The sequence below is a fragment of the Grampus griseus genome (genome assembly GCF_964374135.1).
Source record: "Grampus griseus genome assembly, chromosome: 6".
NCBI lineage: Eukaryota > Metazoa > Chordata > Mammalia > Artiodactyla > Delphinidae > Grampus > Grampus griseus.
The window spans coordinates 108,729,390-108,741,395 of NC_139000.1; the positions used below are offsets into that span (position 1 = coordinate 108,729,390).

At 51.5% G+C, this 12,006-nt stretch overlaps 1 protein-coding gene across 7 annotated transcripts in view; it reads left to right on the forward strand.

Annotated features, from left to right (window-relative positions):
• The first annotated feature begins 3,197 nt into the window (after nucleotides 1-3,197).
• The window catches only part of LOC309824623 (uncharacterized protein), a 53,310-nt gene continuing 44,501 nt past the window's right edge, over nucleotides 3,198-12,006 (forward strand). For all 7 annotated transcript variants that reach the window (XR_014296951.1, XM_082657615.1, XM_082657616.1 and 4 more), the window contains exons 1-3: nucleotides 3,198-3,460; nucleotides 3,826-3,988; nucleotides 5,259-5,370. Coding sequence is in view for 6 of the 7 variants with exons in the window: in XM_082657615.1 (XP_082513741.1) it covers nucleotides 5,317-5,370 (54 nt within the window). In the remaining variant the exon portion in view is untranslated. The remainder of the gene's footprint in view (nucleotides 3,461-3,825; nucleotides 3,989-5,258; nucleotides 5,371-12,006) is intronic.

Below are 12,006 nucleotides of genomic sequence, written 5' to 3' on the forward strand. Positions count from 1 at the left end.
GGCCCTCACCGACCAGGTACCGGAGGGGTGCCCGCGCCGGCCGTCCCAGGGGAGCCTCTGGGCTGCTCACCGTTCCGGACAGCTGGGGCCAGAGTGATCTTATTACAGTTATTCATGGTCAGGATGATTTCTTAAGCCAAGACCAAAAATAAATGGCTCCAAGCGAGCACGCCAGTGCAGCTGCGCTCTGCGCGGTGGCTGTGAGTGGGGCTGGCACCAGCGACAACGTCCCCAGCTGCTGCTTCGGTATCACTCCGTGCTGGCGGAGAGGCGCACGACGGCGGCGGGCTGTGAGCTGCTGAGTGTGCAGTGGTGCGGGGCTGGAAGGCAGTTACGTGAAACAATTCGACCACACCGTGCTTATGGTCGGCGGAAATAGAAGACATCCCTGGCATACTTAAGAAGACTTACTACCCCCCCCCCACTTCCTCCAAGAGGCAGGTTTAAAGTAAATCTCTCCTTTGCTAAGGATGACACCGCCCCCCGCCCCCCAAAGCATTCAAGAGTTCGGACAGATCTGCGACTCTTGTAGAATCAGGAATGTAGCGACGATCCAGATTGAGCCCCTTGCCAGAGGCTGAGTGGCAAATGCCTTAATGCATTTCGGGGCCAGGTGCACCTGGGCTGGATCCTGGCTTCTGGACTTACTGGCTTTATGATCTTGAGCCAGCGTCTTGGCCTCGCCGGGGTTGTTTTCGCGTTTGAAAAATGGGGACATATGCCCAATAAGGGTTTGAAAGTTCCTACCTCCTAGCCCTGGTGATCCTCATCGCTGCGTATTTATTCATCTTCGGGGAAATCACCGCACTTTCTTCCTAGAAACGCGGGAAACGTGACGGAACTGCCATCCCCTCTTCCCACCGCGAGGTGTGGCTTCCTAAGCAACGGCCTCCCTCCCCCGACCCGCGACTCTGGGGTCTCCAGGTCCTTCCCTTGGGTCTCACAAGCGCCTTGCCCCGTAATTTACATTCTCCGACCGGCGGGCGAGGTCTGATCCTTGCTTTCTTGCGACTGCTCTCCAGCCTGTTCTATAACCCTCTCGCTGCACGTCTGGAAAGCCCACATTAGAACGCCCCGGAGGATGATCCCTCCAAGCTGGCCGGAACCTGCGCAAAAACCCGGACTCGCGATGCCCGTGGAGCAAGAGCTCCTATCCACCTGCCGGGCGGGCCAGGACCCACGTGCGTGACTAGGGGGCCTGGGAGTGGGAACGATGCGAGGGCCAGCTGGCCGCAGGGACCAAGAGGCGACAACTGCACTGGCCCTGGAAGAACCCAGGGATTTGGGCCGTAGGGAGCCGCGTGGGCCTGGGCTCCTCAGCCCCTCCTCCGCCTTCACCCACGCAGAGAAGGGTTCAGGATTGGCGGGTGCTGCGCCCCGCTAACTGAGCGCTGCTTCCCAGGGAATCCTGCATTGCGGGCCAGGATCCCTTTAAAATTTTTTCACTAAGGAGAGTTAAACACCTTGCATATATTTCCATACTGGTCACGCCCTAATTATGGAAAATCGCGTTCCTCCTGCTGATGGGGCAGGAGGGTGCCGGGGCAGCGGAAGACTCTTGGAACTATACATAAATAGAAAAAAAAAATATTCAGTTTGGACCGTTTGTGGAGTGTCCGGAACCGACAGGTTGGCGGCTGGAAACGGGGGCTTCTATGTCACCTTGCAGTTGAGAGCTGGGTAGGCAACAGGTGAGTGAGATTGGGGCTGCCCCTGTAGGAGGTCAGGACTCCTTCCTGGGCTCGTATTTGGCCAGCACCACCATTCAACTGGGACCCAGTAAAATCTCTTAAGCTTGCAGACTTGGAAAGGGAGGAAGGTAGCCAGGCAACGGAATTGCGGAAACATCCTCTGGGTCACGTGAACTTTACTGCAGATCAGGAAGTTATCTAACAGCTGCCAAAAATCTTCTGACTCCAGAGCTCCAAATGTTGACTGTTTCTCACACCTCACCACCGGAGTCTGCTGCCTTGGGGGTTATTCACATTTCCTATTCCCTTTCTGCTTCAATCTACCCCCACCTGCCTGGTTGCATTTGGCGATGATTTCCTTTTGTCCATTCCCGATACCATGTGGTTCCCATACTTACCTGGGCTGGCTCTTTCCCCACCCACCCTCCGCAGGGGGAATTCCAAATCTGAGGAGGGAAAGCCGGGTTGAGAAAGGGTCAGAAAAAGGAAGCCGAGCCTAAGGCCAGGCGTGCAATATTATATTCTTCTCCGGGTGACTTTGAGTCATTCCAGAAAAAAAGTGCAACAAAATAAGTAATCTTAATGGGCCCCCTCCCTTTCTTCCACTAACGCGCTAACTCCCAAGTCCTGAGCCAGGTTCACGGGCAGGAACCTGGCCTTCTGTGGCCTGGTATCCCCAGAAGGGGCTGGTCAAGATCTGAGCACACAGTAGGCCCTGAGACAACTGATCCTGGTTGACAGACGGATGCTCTGAAGGAAAAAGAGCAATTGTTTGAGAGCAACTGTAAGTAAAGGCGCCAGGTGTGTCCAGTTAATTTCAGGCTCACAAAGGAGATCACCTCAGGAGGATCTACTCCCACTTTCAACACATCGACCAAACACGAGGGAGCCCGCTTCAGCTGACCCATTGAACGGACAGGGCATCATTATGACTTCTGCCGACAGTGTTCATCTCCTGACCCTCGAGGCTCGAGGTGAGCTGAGCCCGCCCGACCGAATTCACACTCAGACCAGCCTCACTCCAGACAACCAGGAGCAGACACCTTCCCGGAGGCGAGAGTGCAGAAAAGCCGTGTCTTCTGCGCCCAGTGAATTTACGCTAGCTAATGGGGCGCCCGGGCCGTGCCCGAGTACTCGCTACCACGGGTGGGGGCGGGGATGCTGAGATCGCGCCCTGATCCCCCGCTTCCTGGATTCCGCTTCTCTGGGCGGGCGGAGAGCAGACGCTGACTTGCTTGAGCACTGGAGCTTGATCGTGACTAACTGGAAGGGTCCTGCTGTCCCCCACCCGGACGTTACTGTCGGCTAAAGTTGTTACAGCTCTTTTTCGGCGCTAACCTTCCCTTACGCATTTGTAGCTACCCACAGACGCCGACTCCGTCCGCGTGGTGCGCACCCCGGAAGAGCTCGTGGAGACCCGGAAGCGGCGGGAGCTCCGACGTCGCTGCTCTCGCGGGCTGGCCCTTCCCGCCCCGCCCACTTGCGAGGCGCCGGGGTTGTCGAAGCCTCGCGTCGCGCGAGACCTGCGACCGCGTCCGCGCCGCCCTCCCGCCCGGCAGCGGGGGCTTTCCCGCTTCTGGGTGCCGGCCGTTGGCGGCTGTTGGCGGCCGTTACCTCCCCGTTCCCGGGAGGAGCCCGAGCGGATTTAGAGTCCTCGGAAGTCCGCCGTGCCGTCCGGCCACGGGTAGAGGGAGGCAAAGGGAAGGAGGACTTGACAGTGGGCCCGTGGGGGGCCATTCGGTAAACTCCAAAGAGCCGAGGGTCCTGAGGTAACTCCTAACTCTTAACCGCCGTGGGCAGGACGCCTCGGGGCCAGCCGGGCCGGTGTCCGCGACGGGAGAGCGCGGGGCCGCGGGCGTCGGGACAGCACCTCGGTCCACGTGGCCGGCCTACTGGGGGCCCGCACCCTCGCCTCGCTGTTCTCCTGTCTGTGGGGCTCAGGCGCGGTTGGAGAAAGAATAATGTCTCTACTTTCAGGAAAAACATCAAAGACCGGAGCTGCGCAATATGGAGCGCACATGGCGGTCTTCGAATGCCGGACCTGCCAAAACATGTTTCGCAGGATTTTCTTCCTTACCTTTTTGTCCATCCCCGCTCCGCCCTCACCCCAGGCTTTTCTTGTTTTCTCCCCCAGTGGGAGGGAGCCACGGGCTCGCGAGGAGGCTGCGAGGCGATCCACGACCTTTCGGGATGTGATGCTCACCCGGGAAGGGGCTGGGGGACCGCAGAGCCCTGACTCGCCCGGGACCCAGAGCAGAAGCGCCAGGTCGCTTCTGGCATTTTACCTGCAAAAGCAGGTAAGTTTCCTGCTGGTAAGCGAGCCCTTAATGTCACGTTACACCAGCTGAGTCCTGAGTCCTCAGGCCTCAGCGCCTTGCTCTCCTTAGGTCAGGGCTCTTCAATAGTTAATGAATATTGAATTGAAGGGAAGGAAAAGCCTGCAAACCTGGCTTCAGTTTACTTTTTACTTCAGTCTAAACAAGATTTAGGTGCAAAGCTTCTCTTCCTCATTAACAGCTATGTTAAAATCATTATTACTGCTAAACAGTAGGAGACCGGTATCGCAGTTCTTTAAATAACCTAGCAGAGAGAGGCAAGGGACAGTTGGCTCGAAGTTCAGGCGGTTTGCTTCAGGAATTTATTTCTCAAGGTGAAATCTCAGAATGTGAGGGGTCATTAAAATGATCTAGGTTCAACTTCTGAACTTCCTGGAAGGTGAGCTGGGCCCTAACTAGGTAGTTACTAGCCCAGGGCATAGGCTAGGATGGAGCTGGGGAAGTGCTCTCTCTCCCAGGCTGATGCCTAAGAGCTCACTGCCCCTCACAGCCCTCAGTGGAAGGACAAGCTGGATCATTTCGTCTCTTCTCGCCACTTTTGTTAAATGGATTGCTGTCTCCTCTGAAAAATGATCTCAGGCTATTCTCCTTCAGCACATTTACACGTAGGGTTAGTATTAAAGGTAGGAGTAAATTCTTGGGGGCTCCCATTTAACAAAAGATCCATGCCGTCGCCAGAACATGCAGCTTTTTCTAATGCGCTACTGATGATAGTGGGGGAAGGAAACACCGCCGCACATGGAGCTGGTTAAACATGAATCTCATCAAATCTTCCAGTGTCTGGTGACTTATGTGGCTTATATACCCAGACCGGTGGGCAACTTACCTGACAAGCAGTTAGAAAATCTGGATTTTACACCTGGCTTTGCCATCAACCTGCTGCATGTCCCGACCAGTCAATTTCTCTGGATTTATTTCTCTCTCTATATACACGTTTTTAATTTTTATTATATGTGTGTATTATATATTTGTGTGTATGCATACGCATGTACTTATGTTATTAATTTTTAATCCTGGTAATCTATTGGTTCACAAACCCAATTTCTGTTTTTATATTCTCTGATGCTATTGTATGTATCAACATACAGTGAGTCCCTTACCCCTACCAGATGAAGAAGCAACAGAGCCAACACCGACACCCTGCTTATTCCTGTATTAAGTTAATAAGTTAATCAATGAATGTTAAACCTGCATAGTTCTTTAGAGCTGCTTCTGTCCCTTCTTCTTGCAGATGAGCACACGAGCCCAGAGAGCTGATTTCCCCTGGTCGCACAGCTAGAGAGCCCAGGATGGCTTCTTGCTCAGTGCCATACTCTGTGAAAATTATTGGAGAGACGGGCCAGGTGAGCATGGGTCAAGTCTCTAGGATATTTCCTTCTACCACCCAGCCATCCACATTCCTCACCCCACTTCTCATTCAGAACAGCAATACCCAGACCAGAACATAATAGTCTTGGATTCAGGAGTACAAATTTAAGGCAAAACTCGAAGTCAGCACCGTGTCACTTGTGCTGCGCTTCTTTAAACATTCCTGCTCTATTGTGTGGACTGTGAGCCCACAAGGAGCTTTGGGCCAAGGTTACAGGTCCTCTAATGAGGATACAGCCACAAGTCTCACATGTCTTTAGAGTCTCTTTAGAGGTAGAAATCCATGATCAAACTTAATAAAGAGGCAAAACAATAATTAACAAATTTATAAAGTAAAGCCAGTGTTCAGACTAATATTTCACTGATCCTTTTCCCTCACACAACACACTCCCAAATTATCAACATTGGGTGCAGGTGGAAGAGCTAACAAAGCAATTATCCAGCATTAATAGTAAGATGGTAAAGCTGCTCTTGCTTGCTTTGGGGAAGCACCTTCTTGATGTGAGATAAGGATGTGGGGAACTGTCTGCCATGTTGGATGTTAAGTGTGGGTGCTTTCTCCTGTCTTGGTCGACCTTGATGAGCCTGTTGATGCTGCCTGGCTGGAATCCAGAGTGTTTCAGAGGAACAGTTGTAATGTGTTTCCCGTGGGTGTGTAGCGCAACAGGCAGTTTCTCTGCACTGAAGCAGCCTCTTCCTCTCTCACCTGCAGGCTGGGGGACCTTGACAACTTGGAGGCTAAAAGAACCCCACATAGCACCAGGGCTGAGGGGGTCTCCCTCAGCAGGGAGCTTAGGCCTGTGGCAATGGGCCACCCAGCCCAGACAGCCACTCCAAGCTGTTGCCCTAGGTAGGACCGGAGCAAGGATACCCACCTTCCACCTTTGAATCTGGGCGATTATGTAAGGTGTTCGTTGCAACTCTAGCTGTGCAATAGAGTACAAAGAGCTCTCTGCCCATTCCTCCTAAACCTCATCCTCAGGGTCCTGTTCTGGACCATTTCTCTTCCTATATGAAAACCTCTCCCTGGGCTATAGTCAATCCAAATACTTCCTGAGATGGTTATAAGGATTAAATGAGAAAATCTACTAAACGTGCTTTTCACAGTGCTACGTATGTAGTAAGTACTAGATGCATGTTAGCAATGATTATCGTTACTACCGTTATTGTTTTTATTAGCCATTCTATGGTTTCACGTGACGTTGATGGCATATTTTTCTACAATTCAGACCTCTTCTAGGAGTGCTAGACCCAAATATCCCACCCCTTGCTGGAGGACATTTTCACGTCCTAAGTAGATGTACTTAGATTTTGAAAACTCGTCACGCTCAGAACGGAATGTGTTTTTAGTCCCTGTTGCACACTCATAGTCTGTTCTCCTAGGCTCTATGAATGGCACCACCATCAGTCAGGAGCTAGGCCGTAACCTGGCAACTCCCCCCAGGTCCTCCTATTATCTTTCAAATCCACCCTCTCTACCTCCTGCCTCAGTGATGACAGGTACTGAGTTTGCGTCATTCCATTATTGCTCCTACTGCCAGTGTGCTCTCCAGTCTGTGCTCCCAGCAGCCGGTGTCATCTTTATATAATGCAGTTTGATCATGTCATGCCCCTACTCTAAATCTTTCATTCACTCTGCATAGACTTCAGGAAAACCCAAATGCGAGCATGTGATGCTCCTCACATAACATCTCCGTTCTCACCACTTTCCCTTCACACACGCTGAGCCCTGGCTCTGCTGAACTGTGCTGAAGAGCCCAGTTTCTTTTGCCTTCATGTCTCTGCACGTGTTGTCCCTCTGCCTGCTGCACACCTTCCTCCTCATCCATAAGGTAGAAGGATGTCATTCTCCTTGTCCTTCAAGATTCCACCTGGGTGTCTGCTCTTTTTGGGCTCAGGCTGACTACAGTTTATATTCTACAGGCGTGTCATTTCTCTTTTCCACTAGGTGTGAGTTCCCGAAGGCAGTAGAATAGGTCTTTAATCTTTGTGGCCACAATGCTTTACTGGCATACAGTGGGTGTCCATCACGTGTTTGCTGAATATGAGAATGGCCCAGAATTAGAATGAATATCTTTGGTATTATAGCTTCTCATCATCAAGATTTGGGGCAAGTTATTTTTTTCTGAACTGCAGTTTTTTCACCTGTAAAGTGGGGATTAATGACGCCCCCTAATGTTGTGAGGGTTAAATGAAAAGTGAATGGCAAAGTCTCCAGTAAACTGTGTAGCACCGTACCTGAGTCATTATTATAATAAATGCAAACCCACATTTCCCGTGCATGTACTCATTTCCATTCACGCACGTAATGTGTGCCTGTTACATGCATCCATGTGTCTGTTGGTGCACCTTCATGGTTACATGGAAAAGCAGCTTCCAAACGTACCTTTCTCTAGATCCTCCCCCCTTTAAAAGGCCAGCTGAAATAGGTGGATAGGTAATTACTTTAGATAACTAGTTCAGGTTAGTAGTAGTGTCTTCCATTGTCCTTCTGTGAGTTCCTCACATCCATGCACACAAACAGTGCAGATTTATAGAGCTCTGAATGGGTGTTAGAGTCCATTACCATTTTTATTACGACTGTGATTGTACTTTTCTACTAAAGCTGTAACGTCGAAAGCACCTCCCGGTGGGCTTTAGTTTTATTTTCACAAAGGTTACTTGTAGCAGTTACTGAACATGTGGTTTTCCCCATTTTGCATGTGAACAAACCCAGGCACAGGGGGTTCCTTTAACAAGCTGCCCCCTTTCCAGTGCTGCACCTGCGTGGAGATCAGAGCCCCTTCTCCTGTCTCCTTTCTTTTCCCGCAGGTCAGTGTAGGAAGTTTGCGCAAAATAGCTGATCGGTAAAACCAGCCAGAGCCCATCAAGGCGTAAATTGACCAGTGCTGATAATGCTTTGAGTTGCCACAGTTATTTCTGCGCTTCGGGCCTGCCCTAAATGTGGAATCTGCTCTTCTAACATCAGTAGCGAGGGAAATTCCTTGGTTTTCGGTTCCCCGGAGGGTAATTGCCTGTCCTTCCGCGGTGCGCGGTTGCCAACTGCCCGGCCGCCCCAGGGCTTTGAGGGGGGGCGCCTTCCCTCCGCAGTGCCCGTAGCACCTCGCCCACTTACTCGACCTTCCGCCTCTCCTCGAAAAAGCCAGGTGGCGCCAACCCTCAAGCCAGGCCCGAGCCCAGGGCGCAGAGCCGGGAGGAAGGGTGGGCCGGGCTGGCGCTCCCTCCCTGCACCCTCCGCCCTCCCCTGCGCACCCCTGGAGGGATACGAGGTGTCCTGTGTGCCACATGCAGCTTGGGGAATGGAAGCAATTAACGCCATGAGGTTTCCTGGCTCTTTGCGGTGTTTTCGGTGGGTTTTGATTTGGGGAAGGAGGGCGCGGAGCGGGGCAAGCCCGTTCCAATCTGCCAACATCCTGTGTCTGCCTGTCTGCACTGCAGATGACGCGCGGGCCCGCACTGCGGGGACAGGAGAGGCCCCGGTGTCGTGTGCTGGGCCTACCTGAGATGAGGGACAGAGTCGGTGCAGGTCCGAAAGAGGCAGAACTGGCCCAGCTGTGAAAGGAGGGCTTCCAGCTGCCCTCATATGACAGCTGAGGGTCTGAATCTATTAGGAAAGGCACACGTTTCAGCTTTCAAACCCCGTTTTTTATCCTTGAAATGTTTCCAGTCTTTGAACTGCTTTTATTTAACAGGGAGAAGAGAGAAACTCGATTATGCGATTATATCCATTTACTTGATTTAAACCAAACTACATTGAACAAAAATGTTTGTTGAAACTTAGAAAATAACTGCTTATCTGGTAATGAGAGTTTAGCCATCCACACGTGCTGCTGTTTCAAATCATCACCAAATTCGAAGTTAAGATGAATCCAGTAAAAGTAATTTTTTTGTATTTGTTGGAATACTAGGAGCATAGCGTTGGAATTATGGCCTGTAGCGATTTTAGGATTTTAATTGAAATGACAGTAACACACATACAAACACAGAGCTCTCAGCAATGCTGGTCACAATGAGAGTGCTATTAATGCTGCCTTCTCTGGGGTGCCGCTGGTGAGTTTATTACAGCGTGGACTTCAGTGTTTTTCATACCACAGGTTGCCAACCATTAGTAACTCAGTAACGTGGGATTTGACTAGCATTTTTAAAGTGGAATAGAAAATATTAGAAGGATGTTAAGGATATTCTTTCATAAGTCTTTCTTCTCGTGTATATATACGTGTGTACTGAGTCGCAGTGCAAAATGTATTTCTTATCATGGATTACAGTAAAAAGAAGTTTGAAAGCTATGGTTGTAGAAAAATCTAACAAGGTTCCCATCCATGTTACGCTCTTGAAGTTTGGGGTGCAGGGTTGGGGCTCCTGCCGCCTCCTGGTGCTCTGCAGTGAACTAGAGGGTATATGTCCCCTTGTAGACCTGACACTGAGCATGACCCTCAGGGAAATGAGATCGGGAGGTGGGTATTCAGTTTTTAAAATCTCAGCACAGTGGGTTCTTTCCTGGTTACAAAAGTAATGCTTGATAAGAGATCACATCAGGCCTCAGACCCCGGGAAAAAGATGGGCATGGAAGAATGAGATGGAGCCCCAGGCCTCAGAGAGGAAGGTGGCAACAGGAAGATGGGAACAGAACCTCTGCAGCAAAATCCAAAGAAGAATTCTGCTTCTTCAACCTGGGTGTGCAGGGGGAGGGGCAGCTGGAGTCAGAAGTCTTGGAACGGGGAGTCTTGGTCTTAGCTTATCTTAGCAGGGGCAGGTAGAATAGTCTTAGACCAATTTAGGAGCTCAGGGATTGACACGGGGCACGAGGAATGCTTCTGTCCCTCATCTTCCTCTCTGCCCCAGTGTCTAAGGGGAGCAGATACTACAAGACTTTGATTAAACCGTGTTTACTAGAGGGGTAGGTTTTTCGTTTTAAGAGTCGATGGCTCCCTTTGGCTTTTGCTCCTATTTCCTGGTATAGGAGCCTGTCCTCAGGAATGTCAGCCAGGCCTGTCTTTTTTCCACTCCAGATACTGGAATTGGTTACCTGAGCCAGATCCAGATTGGGTATGGCCTCCCTTCTCTCTCTTCCCCTGCAAACACGCTGGTCATTGCTTTGACCCTGTCCCACGTGGTCAACCAGAGGGAAAGGAGACGTAGATTTGGACTTTGGGGCAATGGACCTAGCCCAGGCTCCATCTTAGCCTGACCAGACCTCTGCTGAGATGTATGCCATGTTCACCCTTAGTAATCAGGTGGGCATTGTTTCCACTTTCTCTTGTTCCAGAAATGTCTAATTCCCAACTGCAGGGGTTCTCAAACTTTGGCGTGCAGCAGAATCAGCCAGAGGGCTTGTTAAGCTACAGATTGCTTGGCTCTACCACCCGCCAGCTTTGATGCACCCAGGCTGGGGTGCGTTTCTAACACATTCCCAAGTGATGCCGGTGCTGCTGGCCCAGGACCAGACCTTGAGAACCAGCGGTCTGTTTTGAGAAGGGTGTTGGGGGAGAAGGTGACTGGCAGGGCAAGAGGAGAGCACTCCTAAGATCTTGGCCTTAATACCACCTTAATTCCATGAAGGCTGCCTGCCCCTACCCCAAGCCAGTCCCCTGACAGTCAAGGCTGCCAGGGGATCACATCTGGAGGAGGGTGACTCAGTAACAGCGGCTCTGACTGGTTAGTTTAGGGACTCTCCATCTTGAGGGGACTCAGGAGAGGAGGGGTCCAGGGCACCTTACTCTTGGCAGCCACTGAGGACTGTGGTTGCCTGTCCCTGGAGGAGAGCCATGCTCTTGCCGATGGAACTCCTTGTGCTGCAGGGCCTGGGGTACACAAGCTAGAATTCCCAGTAACTTCTGCAGCCAGAGGCAGGATGCAGGGCAGGTTCTGATAATGAAATGCAGTCACATAAGATTTGAAAGGCAGAAAAGAGGAGGACGCTGTCTTTCCTCAGCTGTGTAGGTGCCCAAGAAGGCTCTGGAAGGCATGAGTGTGGGCAGTGGCTGCATCCCATGGCCCACTGCCTGGTCCCCAGCTTAGAGGGTATGGGGGCTCTCACGGCTGCTCCTCCAGCCCTTCCATGTGATAGCTTGTATTAAATCCCTCTGAGCTTGAAAGATCTGGGGTGTTTTCCGTTTCCTGTATTGAGCCCTGACTGACATTGGGAGAGGACGGTCTGGGCATAGAGTATGGCGTAGACCCTGCAGCTGGTGAGGTGACCGTCCTCGGTGGGGGGACCTTTGGGGGTGATGAGCCAGGGCCAGGAGAGCTTGCCTGCTGTCCTGAAACCTGCAGCTTGTTCTGCCTCTCTCACCACAAAGCCTCCCTTCTCCCAGCTTCCCTCTCTGGATTTTGCAGCAAAGCAGGAAAACCAGCAATTTTTTTGAGAGTGTAGGCACACGTTTTCGCTAGGGCTCCATGACTGTCTGCTCTGCCCATTTTGTTAGTTAATTGAATATTGTCCTGTCCTGTGCTCTAATTTCTGGGCATTCACTCCCAGTGAGCCTTTACCCTAGTTAAGGGAAGAGAGCGAGTTTTTGGTTTCCAGCCCGAGACTGAACAGCAAGTGACTTGAGCAAGTCAGCCTGGCTCAGTGTGAACGCAGTGCTGGATGGGCGCTGCCGATCCCGGCC